The sequence below is a fragment of the Excalfactoria chinensis genome, chromosome 18, assembly GCF_039878825.1.
Source record: "Excalfactoria chinensis isolate bCotChi1 chromosome 18, bCotChi1.hap2, whole genome shotgun sequence".
NCBI lineage: Eukaryota > Metazoa > Chordata > Aves > Galliformes > Phasianidae > Excalfactoria > Excalfactoria chinensis.
The window spans coordinates 7,675,026-7,691,382 of record NC_092842.1 but is presented as its reverse complement, the minus strand read 5'-3'; the positions used below and the strand labels follow the sequence as shown (position 1 = coordinate 7,691,382).

The 16,357-nt window shown below is 37.0% G+C and overlaps 1 protein-coding gene across 4 annotated transcripts in view; it reads left to right on the top strand.

Moving 5' to 3' along the window:
• Positions 1 to 16,357, top strand: part of DENND1A (DENN domain containing 1A) — a 178,518-nt gene that overhangs the window by 130,854 nt on the left and 31,307 nt on the right. For all 4 annotated transcript variants that reach the window (XM_072353161.1, XM_072353160.1, XM_072353158.1 and 1 more), the window contains exons 14-19: positions 4,348 to 4,449; positions 4,678 to 4,765; positions 5,341 to 5,381; positions 6,926 to 6,997; positions 8,048 to 8,104; positions 14,128 to 14,259. In XM_072353161.1, the coding sequence (XP_072209262.1) occupies positions 4,348 to 4,449; positions 4,678 to 4,765; positions 5,341 to 5,381; positions 6,926 to 6,997; positions 8,048 to 8,104; positions 14,128 to 14,259 (492 nt within the window). The remainder of the gene's footprint in view (positions 1 to 4,347; positions 4,450 to 4,677; positions 4,766 to 5,340; positions 5,382 to 6,925; positions 6,998 to 8,047; positions 8,105 to 14,127; positions 14,260 to 16,357) is intronic.

The following is a 16,357-nucleotide window of genomic DNA, read 5'->3' as shown; positions in this document are numbered from 1 at the left end:
AGAATTTAGGAAAATGTACCATTTTGTTTGATACTTTTAATAGATGATTTATTAAGATTTACAATACACATGCTGTAAATACTGTCATTTTTTGTTGGTTTTTTTTATGTCAGAAAAAAAGTTCACTCTAGCCGTATCTTTACCCATAGCTATTATCTACTCTATTGAGGAACATGATAAGAAGTCCAAAATTGGACTGATGATGGAAACAGACATTTACATGAGACAGTAAATGTTTGAAGAGTTCAGTTTGGATTGGTAAATACATGATTTTGAAATACTTATCAAGATTGCCCTTAGAAATCCTAATTTATCAGACCTGGTAAACTGGATTCTTTTTGAACAGAGCCTTAATTCACTTTTCTTTAGGAGAAGTCTGGTCAAATCTCTGACCATGTGATTTCTTTGTTCCTGAGCAGCATCTTGAAATGCTAATAAAGCTCTGTACCATTTGCTTAATGCAGAGTGTTTGATCTATGCTTTCTTGATTCCATTATGACTGAGGCAGATGCAAAGAGCTTTCTTGTGCTGAATGTATGTACTAGTTATGGGGAGGTTATTTGTCGTTGCAAATGCAAGCTGAATGAGGCAGTGTCCTCTCAGGTGTCTATCACCAATTTCAGACTTCCTTTATGGAATCCTGCTGGCTGACTGATCATCCTTCTTCAGCTGTGACGAGCTAATCTTTCCTTGACATCGTAATCACAATTCTTGAAAGGCCTGCAGAGCAGTGGCTTGCCTTTGGTCGCTGTTGTATCTGACACTGACAGATATATCCGGATCAGTGAGACTGTTCTCGTATCTTTAGTTTCCTTGTAAGTCTGGATGGAATTAAGAATGATTATTCCTAGAATATCTCTACAGGCTTCACTTTGTCACCTGCCGCATAACCAATTTTAGTAAAGGATGTGGTTATTTGCAACATCTAATTGGTAATGCAACAGTGATATATGGATCTCTTACACATCGCTGTTCCTGCTGTATGTTTGGGTTTTGGCTGCGTGGTGTACTGACACCAGGCTTACAGCCTGTAGACTGTCAGACTGTCAACCTGTGCTGCACCTTTAAATTCCTCCCACATTTTTTTCATTTCGTGGGTAGTACACAGAGCGGCTTTAATGGCTTGTGTATTTATTAGAGAGGTTTTGAAAGAGCACCTACGTGGTTTAAAGGCATGCATACAGCAGCACAAAATTCATTACCCTGCACCACATGCTGACCATGATAATGCGGAGGAGATTGCATGCCTCTTCCATGGTGTAACTTGAGGGTTTTCTAAACAAAGTCTTCAGTATCTTTATTTGCTATTTTATTTATTTTATTTTATTTTATTTTATTTTATTTATTTATTTTCTACCCTTGGAATTAAATTAAAAAGACAGCAAAGAGCTGTCTTTTTTGTCTTCATGTGCTCTCCAGTAGGTGCGTGGTTGCCTTGAAGCCCTGTTGTTCCACACGTTGGGCGTCCGTTCTGTAGTTGGAGTGGAAATAGTTGGACTTTGTGACTTCCCTGGTCACCTCTGTGTCTTTCCAGAATCGTTGGTGTTTGCCCTCGTCCCCACCTCCAAGTCTTTCTCTGTCCTGCACTATCTTCTCTGTCACACGTAGTTTTAGTCCTTTCTGTTGTGCTGTGATTGCTAGTGCAGTAGCCAGGTAGCTGCCCTGTCTGCAGGAGGGTAGTTTGGGCACTTCGGGTCTGGTTCTTCCAGTAACTGTCTGCAGGAGCTCCTGCAACTTTCTCTGCAAGAAAGTTCTGCTTTTTGAGCAGTGATTGTCTTGAAAACCCAAAATGTCACTGTTGGGCTTTTACAGCATAAGTGTAATTTATTGTTTATATTTGGAAGTTTCTTTCCATGCTTTAAGATTGTAGATTGTTTCTTTTAAATGTGTGAACTTCTCTGTTCTAAAACAATAATAATGATGTTACCTAAACTTGATGTATAGGTGTGTTTATCTAACTTTGCAGGTAAATCAGTTTCCTTGCTGGGCTACTTTGTCTGCACATCCAGACTATTTGCAATGATGCTGTGCTTTTAGTTGGAGAGAAGAAAAATGGAAATTCAGGGTGCTGATAAATCAAGGCCTACATTCTAATTGTCGGAGATAGCAAGTTTAGTAGTTGATGATTTTTGTAAGAAGTCATTTGTAATTGTTTTACCTGTGAACAAGACTATTGATTTCATCAAATATCTGTGATTCTTAGCTTATCCCCTCTCACGTAATGTCATCTGCCAGTAAAAGCAGAAGCTGATAAGCTTCATAATTTACAGCTAAGTAAATCTGTCAAGGAAATGGTCTTGCTGTCCACCTTGCCTTTTTGTAATGAAGCTGTGGATGGAGGTTAGCAGCAGTGTGTTCACCCTTCTGGAGGTCGTGGAGGATGGGAGGTACTAATGCATTCTGAGCTGAAAAGCTCACGCTTGACCTTGATGATTAAAGTTTTTCCTATCATCCAGCAGCAGTCGAGCCTGAATTGGCTCTTAAGAAGTCAAAAGGTCTAATCAACCTAATGAACAAACTCAGTCATTAGTACTTTGGGGAAGGAAGTGTCGTAGCGCCGTACTGCTCTCCCCAGCTGCTGTGTGTGTGCTGTGAGGAGCGGTGTGTAAGGCTCAGCTGGGCATGAGGAGATGCCAGCTCTGGGCACAGCAGTGCTGGGGGAGCTTCTGCTGGGCAGAGCCTGCTTCTGTCTGCAGTGCTCACATTCCCCTGCCATGGGACAAATGTAACATTGCAGTTATAGGAAAAGGAGCTTGTGTTCTTTATAGTAGTTTGAGGGTGAGGATTAAATGAAAGCTAAGCCTTCTTGTAGTGAGGTACTACTCCAATCTGATCATGGGCTAAATTTCTGCTTTTCTTTGTGGTATTGTTCCTGCTGTTTTCGCACTGCAGATTTTGTCTATGTTAGCCACAAATGGGTTTTGTGCAGCCTTTATTATGTTCCAACAGCTGAATTTGGGAAATGGTTGGTATTGCAGGTTGATATTTTTAAAATGAGGTTAAACATTCTAAATGATAGTTGTCACATAAGAAACCTGCTTTTTTCTCCAAAATCTTGGACATTCTTTGGCTCCAGGAAAAGTTGAACTGTCCTGGGAATGGCTCTTATCTGGGAAAGACCCAGCCAGGCTCATACATGTGTTCACACACCCACTTGGGATGGGTCTTTTCCTCAGGTTAACAACACCCTGTAACCTCTGCCGTTTGTTGGCTGTGGGGTTAGGGGTGAGGTACGTCACATAGTCCCACGGTGATCCTGGTGCTCCAGTTCTTTGGGGTCAGGAGCAGTTAGCTTACTACATTCCAGTTATTTTAAGCCAAATAAATCCTGCATAATCCTCATGAATTGCATTAAAAACTGACAGAACTGCTCGCACCGTTTGGTGACAGTGGCAGGGTCAGTTCAGTGGCTACGTGACAACTTCCTGCAGAAGCTGATGGGGAAAACCCTGCGCCCTCCAGCAATGCAGTGGGTGCGGCTGTGAGCCGGCATTGGGTCACCTTGCTGCCCTGCCTTCACACGGCCAATGGCAAACCATGTTTCTAATATAGAAGGCTTTCAGAAATGCAATGGTAGCAGATGTTTAAAGATGTGCTTTCGGGTTATTTTTACTATATAATGTTGATTCTACTCTCAACAGATTAAAAAACCCAACAAATATATTTTAACATGGTTATGAAAAAGCTTTCATATTAATTATACATCAGTATAATTTTATCTTGCTTTGCTACTTTCTTGGTTTTAATTCAGTAAATGTATTTGCTTGCTACACTGAGTATTTGTCAGTTTAAGTGTGGAGGTAATTTGTGCCCTTATGGCAGATGTACAGCAGACTTCAGCATTAACATAACTCATTAAAATAAGATAAAAGTAGAGCTGCAAAACAATCCCTGTCTTTTGCCAACATGGATGTGAAAAAGGGAAATTTCACTCATTTCAGTATATGAAAGTGTAATCTTTCTGAACTGTGGAAAGAGCTGAGTAGACATTACTGACTTGTTTGTGCACATTAACTGAAAAAAAGATGAGTACAATACACAAAATTTAGGTGGCCTTGTGTCATATTCTGGGAACATTAAGTAAAATTACCTGTTTTGTCTGGTGAAAGGTCCTTCCCCAGTTTTATTAGTATGTGTAGAAAGCGAATGTGTTTTATTTTGGTGATGCATAATTTGCCACAATTTTTAACCTGTTTCTCATTTATCAGATTAAAACCTGGAATAAACCTGCAGTTTACTGAACTTAATGCAAGTTTTATTTATCTACTTATTTTTGGAATGAGGTAGATAAAATGGAGACTGTGACTGTGAAATGAATTCATTCTTAATCCTCTTTGAACTCTACAGGGTGAACCCATCACTTTTTGTGAAGAAACATTTGTGTCCCATCGTTCTGCTGTCATGAGGCAGTTCCTGCAGAATGCCATTCAGCTCCAGCTCTTTAAGCAGGTACTGGCTTCATTGCTCTAATGTAGAAGCAGAGTATTTTACAGTGCAGCTGTTTTTTATTTCTCTATTGTACAGAAACCATATTATTGTTGAGTATGATGTTACTGCCTCAAGAAGAATGAGTGAGAACGTAGATGTACAGACGAATGTTAAAAATGTTGTCCTTACTGCTGCAATGTAGAATAACATCTTCCTGGAAAACACTCTCTTTTAATGCTGATATTGTAGTTCATCGATGGCCGCCTGGATCTTCTTAACTCTGGGGAGGGCTTCAATGATGCTTTTGAAGAAGAGATAAATATGGGAGAGTATGCAGGTAAGCAAGATGGTAAAAAATTAAAGTAATTTCAGAGATTGTCCCTGATTTACTGTTTTTGCACTATCATGACGTAGTGGCTCATTATTTGCACTCACCTAATTAGTAGTGATCTCTCTGTAAATTAAAGTATCTTAATTTTAACTTTTTGTTTCTGCTTAAGGGACTTTAAATAACTTATCATAGTCTGAATAAAATCTGTTTGGCCCTACAAAACTTCAGCTTTACCACTTGGTTGAAGTACAACTGAAAGAGGTATTGCAGTGCTGGACACTGAAAAAACCTTGTCTTCACCCAGAATCACCTGAAGTTTCTTTTGGCAGACCTAAGAAGTCTTAGCATTCTCAAATTCCTGAAAGAAAGACCAGATAAAATAGAGGTTCCTCTTAGCAAGTAAAAGAAAAAAATGTAAATACCTGATCAGCTTTTGGTATTGTTGTTTACAGTAAAATTAAAAGATGATTATCCTCTCCTGTAGTATTCCTGCTGCTAGAACAACTGAGTGCTATCACTTTGCATTTCTAGCTTGTTTTCCATGTTGGAGAGTTACACTTTATTTTTGTGGTTCTGTCTAGGTAGTGACAAATTGTACCTCCAGTGGCTCTCTACAGTAAGGGTAAGAACACAAAACTCTTCCAACAGCCATTCTAACTCTCACTGGACCATTGGACAGTTCTGTGTATCTGTAGTCATGAACAAGACTAACTTGTTTCCTGCAGGGTTTAGCTGTAATGAATTTGAGCTTAGCTGTGAGAAAATAACGCACGCTCCAGCTGAAATATATATATATTTAGTGTGTATATATATATATACACACTAAAATCAACATAGGAATTTTCATGTTTTTGAACACCATTTCTTACCTGTCTTGGAAACAGATAGAAATAAGTTATTGTCATTTGAGGAAGTAGTGTGTTTTATCCTTCCTTACCAGTTAAAAAGGAAAGAAAAAGGACTATTGCCACTGCAAAAAGCTACTCGTAGTATTTCGCACCTGATTTCAGACATCTCTTTTAATGCCTAAAATATGATATGATGTATCAAAAGGTAAAATATTTATTGTATCATATCGAGTATGAGTCAGTAGGAAGGGCCAGTTTCTTTCCTGACAGACTTGGTTTTGTACCTTTCCATTTGCCTTTTTTTTCTGGTTATGAATGGAATTACGTACCTAATACAAAAAGGCTGGGCCCAGTATTATGTTGATAATTTTGAATGAACTATACCTTATGATAGTAAAGTCAAAAATCTCTGCACATAAATACATAGGATGACGATTTTAAAATTATAGGAATGGTGAATGGCTGACAGTTAACATGAAAATCTGTGTCATTACATTTGGAGTTTGGTATTTTTTTGTTAAAGATCAATTGTTCTGTAGAAACATATGTAGCAATTTTAAAAATTGTTTTGCTTACGCATCTGATGTCTGGAAGTACGATTTTGCACAAAAATAGGAAAGCACAAAGATTTATAAGATTTGATTCTTTCAATTTTGCCCATCTCTTTTATCAAGCGAGGTACTGTTCAGCAATAGTCATTGGTGCGTGGAAGATGTATAAAAAATTACATTCTTTCTGACATAGTGCTTTCTTATGACTTATATTTGCCAGTTGCCAATCAGCTTCTCTATGATTGCTTAGTAGTTAGATTTCTTTCTCCTTCAATTTATCCCTTTATCCATTTATATCTTAGAAAGGTTAAGAAAATAAAATATTAAAAAAAATTAAAATAAAAAAAATTCCAGTTGAATATTTAGGGTTTCCTGAAACTGAGTTTTCTGCCTCAGGTATTGACTTAGTAGGATACTTTTTTCTTAAACATGCTTAGGATATTAATGCAGTTTACAGGACATCTTGGGGGTGAGTGGAACAGTCATATAATACTGTTTTATGAGTTGACCTGTTGTTGCTACAAGAAACTGACATCTTTTAATTTGAAAACTGCACTGTTAAACAGAGTCAGGGTTCCTCCAGTAAAACAGAAAGAAAGATTCAATCTGTTTTTACTTTTGTTCTTTTTCATTTAAGACTGTAATACTGAGCTCTGCAAATAAACATGGGTAATGCTTTGTTAAAGTTAAGAATGACGTTAAGAATGGACTGCTGTTGACTTTAAGGAGCTTTGATAAAATTTATTCCATTGTTACTGTAATTGTAGAAAGGAAGTGGAGCCATTTTAAACACAGTAAAGACCAAAGCTAACCCTGCCATGAAGACTGTCTATAAGTTCGTAAGTACCAAGTATTGGCTTACTACTGAGATAAGAGTCTAATTATGATCCTGTTTTAACCTTTCAAATGAAACTCGGGGCTTCAATTCATTTTCTTGGACTCAAAAAATTATTTAAAATATGTATTCATTTCAATTTCAAATTTAAATAGAAAAGTCATTTTGAAATTTAAACATAATTGAAATGCAGAGGAGAATGAGAACCTGCGATTTCTTTTGTGAGTATAGATGATACATTCTATTTATTGAATACAACTGTTTCTGAGAAATAGTGCCTATATGCTCTGCTAAGCAGCTCTACCATCTCATCATTACTCAGTTGGAAATCATTGTTGCCTCAGGTTTCTCCGCTTGCAGTTTCATCGAAATAAGGGAATCCTCTCATTTTCCAAATTATTCCATCTTTTCTGAATGTCAATTAATTTTCCATAGAGATTTCTTATACATACTTATTAGAGTTCAACTTACTGAGTTATTCTTTAAATGAAAACGTTTTTGGTTCTGTTAACAAACACCTGGCATTTTACTGTATTGTCATTTGTGGCTGCCAGTTTCACTGTGCAAAGTAAAACAGCACAGAAAGAAGTGCGGATTTCTGTAAGCTCAGTTTTAGGAAATAATGCTACAAAAAGCATCGAGATAACTATTTTTCTTTTCCTGCTTTTCTCCAACCTGAGAGAAATGAGTAGGATGAAACTGGTTCTACTAAATGGAACAGACATCCAGGAAGAAGTTTGCAGGTATTGATCATTAACCAGTAGCAAAGATAAATAGGTAGGGGGAAGGACAGAGGGTGTAGAATGTGAAGAGATGAAAGATGTCTCTGGCATCAAAGCAGAAAGCAAAATTTCTGTAAATTGAATGTATGCTTAGTATTTCTTTATCATTGTTTTAGCTTTCTGTTTGCTTCTGTATGTTTTCAGTACCCTGTTTCAATTTTTTCCTTGCCATTTTTAGTAACTGGAGAAGGTGAATCTTCATGTAGTGATATCAGGCACACTTACTGCTAGAAATAGAAAGAAATTTTAACTTAAATTAATTTTTCATGCAGGCAAAAGATCATGCAAAAATGGGAATAAAAGAAGTGAAAAACCGCTTGAAGCAAAAGGTACTTGAAGTTCTTATTCAAAATGTATAAGCACCATGTATGAAACACTTAGTCACAAAAAGCATTATGTGATCAATAGGAAGCTGTTTGATACAGTGTTGTTAGCACACTTCAAAATGCATTACCAGCTGTCCTGGATTTTTCACACTGTTATAAATATTCACAGACCAAAAAAACCACCAAAGCAAAACAACAACAACAACAAAAACCCACCGTCTTCAAACACATTAAGACTCTGACTTAAACCCACAAAAGCCAGAAAACTGAGTTTTCTATTTGGAGTGGTTCATCTCCTGTCCATTTTGCTGGGGCATTATGGAAGGGCACTTTGCATGAACTGGAGATCTTTCTTACAGAAATGGCATCAAACTTCTTCCAAATGGGAGATTGTTGTCATTTCTGCAGTAATCTCTCAGGAAAAACGGCACAGCATCTCTCATTGGGCAAAGGGTTTATACCCTCCGTGACCATGTACTGTAAAGTTTAGGCAGAAGGAACTGAATTACATATTTATGTTCAATTCAAATCTGAATTTTTGCAGCAAAAAATACTCAAACTGTTTGTTGTTCTCTGAATCTGTTTTTGTTTGTAAACAGTGCAATTCCCAGAACACTGAATTGTGTTTGAGAAAAGTGTTATCCAATTTTCGTTGCTCCTTTTAAGCCAGAAGCGTGGTCGTTCTGATACATGCCTTATGGATGAATGGTTGATTCTGCCTTGGTTTACTTCAGATACTCTGTTTATTCTTTGAAGCAAAGCTACTAGAGAGTTTTGGGAAAACAAGATAGCTAATTTGTTAATATAACTGAAGTTCTTATTTAGAATTTGTTGCATAAAAGGGTTGTGTGTGTGTGTGTTTAGTCTGTGCTAGCAGTAATTTTCTCACTAAATTTCTAAACCGTCATCTTAAGATAATACTGCAAATGTTTTCATATAACACAAGTAGAAATTGGCCTTAACATGTCCACGGAATATTGATACAATGGGATTCTTCTGTACCAAGGTTATAAACTCATGAAATTAACTCTGTGTACAGTGCACAGTCTGTAAATACTCTAGCAGACTGTGGGAGGTTTGGGGAGAGATAAAACTGCTTCAGATGCTTTTAATTCTATTTCATTTTATCACATTTACTACTTTATATCTGACCACTTACGGTATGAGAATATTAAAAGAAACATGAAACAGTTTTCTTGTGCGTGGAAATTTATATATAATTCCATGTGTTTCACTCCTGGACATAACCTTCATGAATAATAAAGTGCTTGCCCTTCTTATGTGCATTTCTGAAGCAGTTGGTGGTGTGTAAAATAACCAGATTGTTTTCCTGTATCTTAAATGCTAATATAATTGTATGCTATTCTGTGACATTTGTATAAAAGGCTGAGAAACGTTCCTTCATTGCTTTGTTTTATTATTTTTGTCTTCCTAGTCCTTCAAGCAGCAGGCATTCCCTTTTAAAAAACACATACAACATTTACAAATAAATGGCCCAATTTTGTTTCACTTTTCTTACCATGTGGCATTTCTATAAAGTAGTGAAATGTGATTGTTCAATATCCATTTTCACAAGAGCTTAAAAGGCTTCTGTAGGTAGCTGACACTGTTCTACCTCTTCTTTCTTCAGTAGATCTTTTCTTTCCCATCCTCTTCTCCATTTCTAGTGTAATATGAGAAAATAATTCTAAAAAGATACTGCTCTGTTTAAGGTGATAAAAGCAAAAATTGGTTTGACCACCTTCATGTATTTTTTTTAATCTAGATGTCTGTGCTGCTCTATTTCTAAATCTATTAGGTGGAAATGGGTGAGGGCACACATTGTATTTTTCATGTATTTACTTGCAGTATGCACAGATGTTTTGTGTTTGAAATTCTGGTGTTGCTAAATGCTAATTTTTTCCAAATTTGGGGTGACGGTCTTTCATATTCTATAGATAACCCAGGGTTATTTTTAAACTGAATTTACTGTCCACTGCATTTTAAAATATTATTTCCCATTATTAATACAGAAAGTATGAAGGCCACTGGTAAGGAAAAGTCAAATATAAACATCCTTTTTCCAGTTTTCACTGCCAAATACGAGCAGCTTCTGTACAAGGCAGAATTTAAAAATGCAATAAAGCTAGAGGTCTGCTTCCTACAACTCTGCATAGCAATGATGACCTCTTAAATATAATCAAGAGCCCATTTTGCCCTTGGTCTGCTCCAGTCTTGGGTTTGAATTGCAAATGGGAAATGCAGGATTGACCTGTTGAGAGGTCACTGTGGTGTGTGTAAGGTCCTTCTTTAATATGATAGTAGAGATTGAATGGGGTTCTATTTCCATCCCTTGTTCATTTGTGGTACAGTATTTCAAAGCAACAGAAATAGTTTTCAGAGGATTCTTATGAGTGATAGCAAATAATTGTTAATAGATACAGCATGGTAGCTTTATTTTATATCTGCTACAGAACTTTCTTCTTCTTTTTCTTTTTCTTTTTCTTTCTTTCTCTTTTTTCCCCCTCCTTTTGTAAAGGCTGCTTTTTCTGTTTTACAAATGGACTGTGGTGGTCAAGTCACTCTGCTATTGGCTCGTTTGAAGCTTAACTACATAGAATTAGGAAGAAGAAGGAATGCGAATGGTACCATCCTCAACTTTCAGTAACGAGAATATAACTCACTGAAAGCTTATGGATAAGACAATTTATATAAATGGTAGGGCACTTGGCATTAATGTATTCAACATTATTTTACTTACTAGAGCCCCGTGTGGCTCTAGTTAATGTCTGTTATCAATGGGCTGTTGTCAGTGCTTTATTATCAGTGCAGCTGGAAACATCTCATTTAGAGGTTTATAAAATAATCCAAGGATGTTCTGGCATGTGCTTCCTGTGCTCCTAATAGACAATATTTGTATTCCATTATATAAGATCCCTAGAAAAATTAATAATGCATTTTTAAGCAGATGAAAACCTTATTCAACTTAAACTACACATGTCTAGTTATAACTTGCTTCTGCTCTGAAGTTCCACCTTTAAGATAAATAGGTAGCAAAGACTGTCCCTGGACAGATAGTTGTTAGGGGAAGCACCATTTTTATACTGAGTTAACTACAGAGTGTGATAGTCTTTATCCAGTAATTCATAAAATATATTCTTTTCCTAAAGTTTTTTGTTTTAATAATATTCTTAACATATTTTCTTTTTATTAAAAAGACAATGAGGCATTGTTAGGTTTTTGTATTTCTGGAGTTTTTTAAAGTAATGAATAACTTCATCATCATCTTTTTTTTTTTAATGCTATCTGTTCTGGGAGAGAGGACTCAGGCTTTTTCTTATCTTGAATGATAGATGACTTAAGCTACTTCTGGAATGTCTTACTGACTCATACAAAATCCCATATTTGGAATGTATCAGAACTGAGCAGTCAGTATTAGGACATCATCCACAGACTGGTGCATGGCGGTGCAAAGAGCTGCTTGCAGGCTCCAACCAACCAGATATGTTTACGCAGCACAGATGAAGTCCCAGCACTGATCTCAAAAGCAATATGGAAACACGAGTCAGCAATCTGGCTGGAAATCCTCTCCCTCGGGTGGCATGCAGATGTTACTCTGCTTTTCTTTTAGCAGCATCAGGAAAGGTGATTGCGTTTTCAAGGCCTTTCTGCCCTGCACTCCACTGCAGTTGTTCAGTCATTTGGGCTCGCAGGTGGAGGCACAGCTTTTAGCAATGGACATTTTGCAAATACTGATATTTTACAGAATTTCAGAGTTGGTGTCTCCTGATTTCCTGTTCATGGTTTGTGTCTCCATCTTTTACTCTTGTACTCTGCACTGACAGAACTCTGAGTAGCTGTATTCAATCTGAGAGTGGACTGAAGGCCTGTCACAGTCCTTGAAGGACTGTTGTCTACTTTCCAATTATAGGATTGTCATCTATTTTAACATTTAATCTTTGCAGAGCATGTGGAACCCTTACTTGGGATGTGTTTCAGCTCAAATGTTTTGTCATTAAAGGCAGAAAGCAAACTTTTGAGAAGCAAATTTTACTTTGATGACTGAAGCTGTGTCACTGATTAGTATCTCTTCAGAGTTTTGAGAAAATGGACATGTATCAAACCAGTTAAATCTCATATATATATTTTAAGAACTTGGACAGAAATCTGGTGCCATTTCTTTCAAACTCTGAACACTAAACAGGTGAAGTACATTTTAGGAAAGTATTATTATTTGTATGCAATTAATTTGTCAGAGAAGTACAGCAAGTAAAAGCAGCAAAGACTTGCAGTGATTGTTATACATCTTAGGGGATTTTGCTTAATGGCTTTGGTCTGTCTACACCTTCTCTTTTCTTTCTCATTGCACGCGTGTCCAATCTTTTTCATGTACTTTAAATGTTTCTGGAATGCCTGTTCTGGGAGGTGCTTTGCTCTCCATTGGTTGCCTTGTTTAGAGCCACAGCTGCAGGGCAGCTCAGCAGAGCAGGGCTGTGCATTCCAGGTGGCTTTGGATGTGTTGGACCTGTGAGCAGTGTACGCACAAAAGGCCCAGAGCCTGGCTTGGTGTGCCTTTAATATGGCTAGGCTGTATTAAAAGTTTTCTTTGTGTTACATTTGTCCTAACAGTTGTGTTGCTGCCACAGGTGATGTGATTCCAGAACTGACCAGACCCCTAGATAGTTTGGTGCTGTTTTGGAGCAGAAGTATGAATTTGACAGAAACTTTCTAGTCATTGTCTTCTGACTTTGTTACTAATTCAGCACACATGGATGTGTTTTATAAAGACAAGGTAGTATTGTTATTGTGCTGCCAGTGGGGGAGAGGGGAGTAAAAAGTTTTTCTCTCTAGTTTGACTTTAAGAAGTTGTTAATTTCCCCATGATCCTTATGCCCATAGTGGTGAACCACTGCTCTACCGGCTGGATCTGAAAAGGTCTCTCAGCTTCTCTGTGGAGCAGACAAAGACCCTTAGAAAGTCCATCCAGCTTTTTGTTTCATTTGACCTAAACACATTAGGTCAGTCAGTGTCCAAAGGAACCATTTCTAATTGGCCATCAGCTTACATGTCTCATTATTGTACCTTAGCAAGACGGAAACTTGAGGGGGCATGTCAAAGGTCAGTGAATCAAAGCAATGTGTGTGTCAGCAGCCAACCTTAGGTCAGTCTTGCAGAGCTACAGTGTGTGCAGGTTTCTCTCTATATTTACCAAGCATTATTTCCTTGACATTGTTGCAAAGAGATTTAAGGTTTGGGGCCCACTGCGTTACAGACTGTTTCTCAACTGATTTTCAAACTCTTTTCTCCTTTTCTGATTCCTTGTGTCTGCATGCCTTTGTCTTTTTCAAAACCTGTGTTAGACACACCATCCATACTCTTGCCAAGTCTTGTAACCTAGACTGATGGGTCACTTTACTTCTGAAGATGAGGAGTAACCTCAAAAGCAAAACAAAACAAAAAAGCATCCTGCTGCGCGGCAGTTTGTTTTACAGAATCTCCTGCAGGCGAACTCAGTATGCACAGACTCAAAGATGAGATACAAAGTTAACTATGCTGTAAGTTTGATCTCTCCTTGCTACTTCCACAAGTAATTGTTCTATTACAGATCATTCTGGGAAGTTGGTATGTAGAATTACTGTTTTCATCTGAAAAAACAAAACAAAACAAAAAAGCCCGTAGCAACCAATCAACAAATGGAAGAGCCCCGTTCCTATGTTTTTGTTGACTGTGTTCAAAGAATGAAAATTTTGAGCTGTGTTTTGTTCTCAGTATGTATTTTCTAGCTTTTTCATGTTTAAGTCAGACTCTATCGAATGTATCTGCACGCAGCATTGGTATTTGAATGACGGTGTGGTTGTTCACAATGCCTTTGATTGACAAAATGAAATGTTTTATTCTAATGAGCTTTTCTTTCCTACACTTTGTTTTTCTCATCTTGCAAACATAAGAGTGGGTGGTCAACGTTATCTTCTAGTGTTCCTCTTTGTGCTTCTTACTATTAATCAAGAATGTTTTTGGCCATGCTATTCACCTTTTCTTCCATATAGGACATAGCTGAGAATGGGTGTTCAGCAGTACCAGAGCAGTCTCTACCAAGACCAGCACCTTCTCCATTGGTTGAAAAGAAGGACACTAAATTAAGAGAGGACAGAAGACCAATCACAGTACATTTTGGTCAGGTACGTGTTGGTGTTAGGTTTTTAAACTGTGCAACTCAGGAAAGAACAAAAGTAATTCAGAGAAAGCTCCAAATAACAAATATACCAGTTGTTTGTTTGTTGATTTATTTATTTTTGGTGACTGGGTTATACTGTTATACATTAATTTCTGTTATATCTGTATAAGTGGGATTTTTGAAACCTATTGCCTGTGGCTGACGGATTCCTTTTGTTCGTATGATGGTTTTAAGGAAAACAGATCCTATGTCAATTTAGTGGTGAAAAAAAGAAAGTAAAATTATTGTAGCAACTTTATAAGATATTTTGCATTTCATTTTAGCATGCAAAGTACTACAGCCCCCAGGACTGAGTATGTATAATTTAAAATGATCTCTGTTACCCAGACAGATCATTAGTGTCAATATGGAACATCCAACTATTAAAGCATTTTAGCATTCTTTGAAAATTAAAGGTGATGAACTAAGATGAAAAAATCAATTAATAGCTTATTTATGTGCTCCATTTCAGCATTGACAACTGAGATATGCGCATTAGTTACTCTAAAAATGTTTATTTCAATATGTTTACAGAAGAGTGAGTGTGTTTTTAAGAGCTAATTATTTAGAAAATGTTGAATTTGCTGTGATTATCATGGAAAAACATACAATATTTACTACCAGTTTGCCAGTGTTCCCCTATTAAGTGCTGCTTGACTCAAAAATAACATTATTTTCTTTCAATTATCTTCTTTCTCTGTATGTATCGTGCATGTATCTAATCATGATCAAAAAACAGAAGTTAGAATTTGATTTTTCCTAAGCAAACATAATGTGACTTTTAAAAAAATATAAAATGGATGATAATTACAAAATGTGAAGCAAATCAGACTTTTAGATAAGTATTTATTAATATAAACTGCACTGACTGGTTAGATACTGGGCACGAGTATGTCAGATTAATCATTGCTCAGAGCAGTATTGTCGGAATCATTTTGGAATTTGATTTGTTTCTTTCAGGACTTTTTCCGGTGTGTGCTAAATGTAATTTCTTGGGGGTGTTCTTTCAAAAACAGATTCCCTTCCAATTAAATATTTGCAGTAGCAATTTGTTTGTCTGTGCCAGTAGAGCTGAGAAGAACTGGGACTGCTGGAGAAACGTAGCGATCTCAATTCATTTAACAGCCAAAAATCCAGATAGAGATTTTATGAAAGATGGATGGTTCGAGCTTTTTAGTGATTAATGAAATGAATAATCAAGTGGAAATTGTGAATTTAATTTCATGAGATTTTCGAATGGTAAATTTCTGTGTGTCAAAAGGAAAAACACATTAGCTGTAGTGAACCTCTGGCAGTGGTGAACGACTCTTGCTGAATGCCTTTTGCTGACATTACGTTACAAATGCTGCTTTCCAAAAAATCAGCCAGCTTTGCATAGTTGTACGGCTATCTTGCTTACAGCCTTTGTCCTTTTACAAGTCCTTTTTTCCCAATAGCCCAATGCCAAACTGAAAATTAAATCATACTTTCATTCAAAAGGCAAAGATGGTCAGGTTTATGAAATACAAATTAAGGCTTTTGAGAGGGGAAAAAAAGCAGCATTTACTGTTTAAATGGGAGATGGCTTCTAACTAGTGATTAAAGGGAGAGATTTTAGCGTCACTTTTAACTCTGTCTAGAATACAGTAGGTGGGAACAATTAAAAAGCCACAAGAACTCTGAAATAAGGGCTGTTTGTGCATTCACAGTTCTTATAAACTGAAGAGGATGAAAGAGGCTTTTTTCTCATTGTCACTTGCTTTCTATGTCTGCTAGTATTATGCTGGTATATATGGCAAAGGCAGACTTTTTTAAAATGCATGCATGCGGATTAGGGTCAAGCCCTGTGTATCAGTAATGCAGTAAGCCTCGTCCATACCACTGCAGTGAGAGAGCCTACCAACAGCAGCGAGATGCTTTAATTGAGACATGCTGTCAAAGTGACAAACACATTTGCATACAGTCTATTTATTTTCGTTGGAAAGGTCTGCAGTCTGCTGTTGGTTGAACATTCTTAATCAGCTCGCTGTAAGTGAGCCGGCAGCTAGCTGTCCTATGCTAGGTGCTTCTCTTCATTACATGAC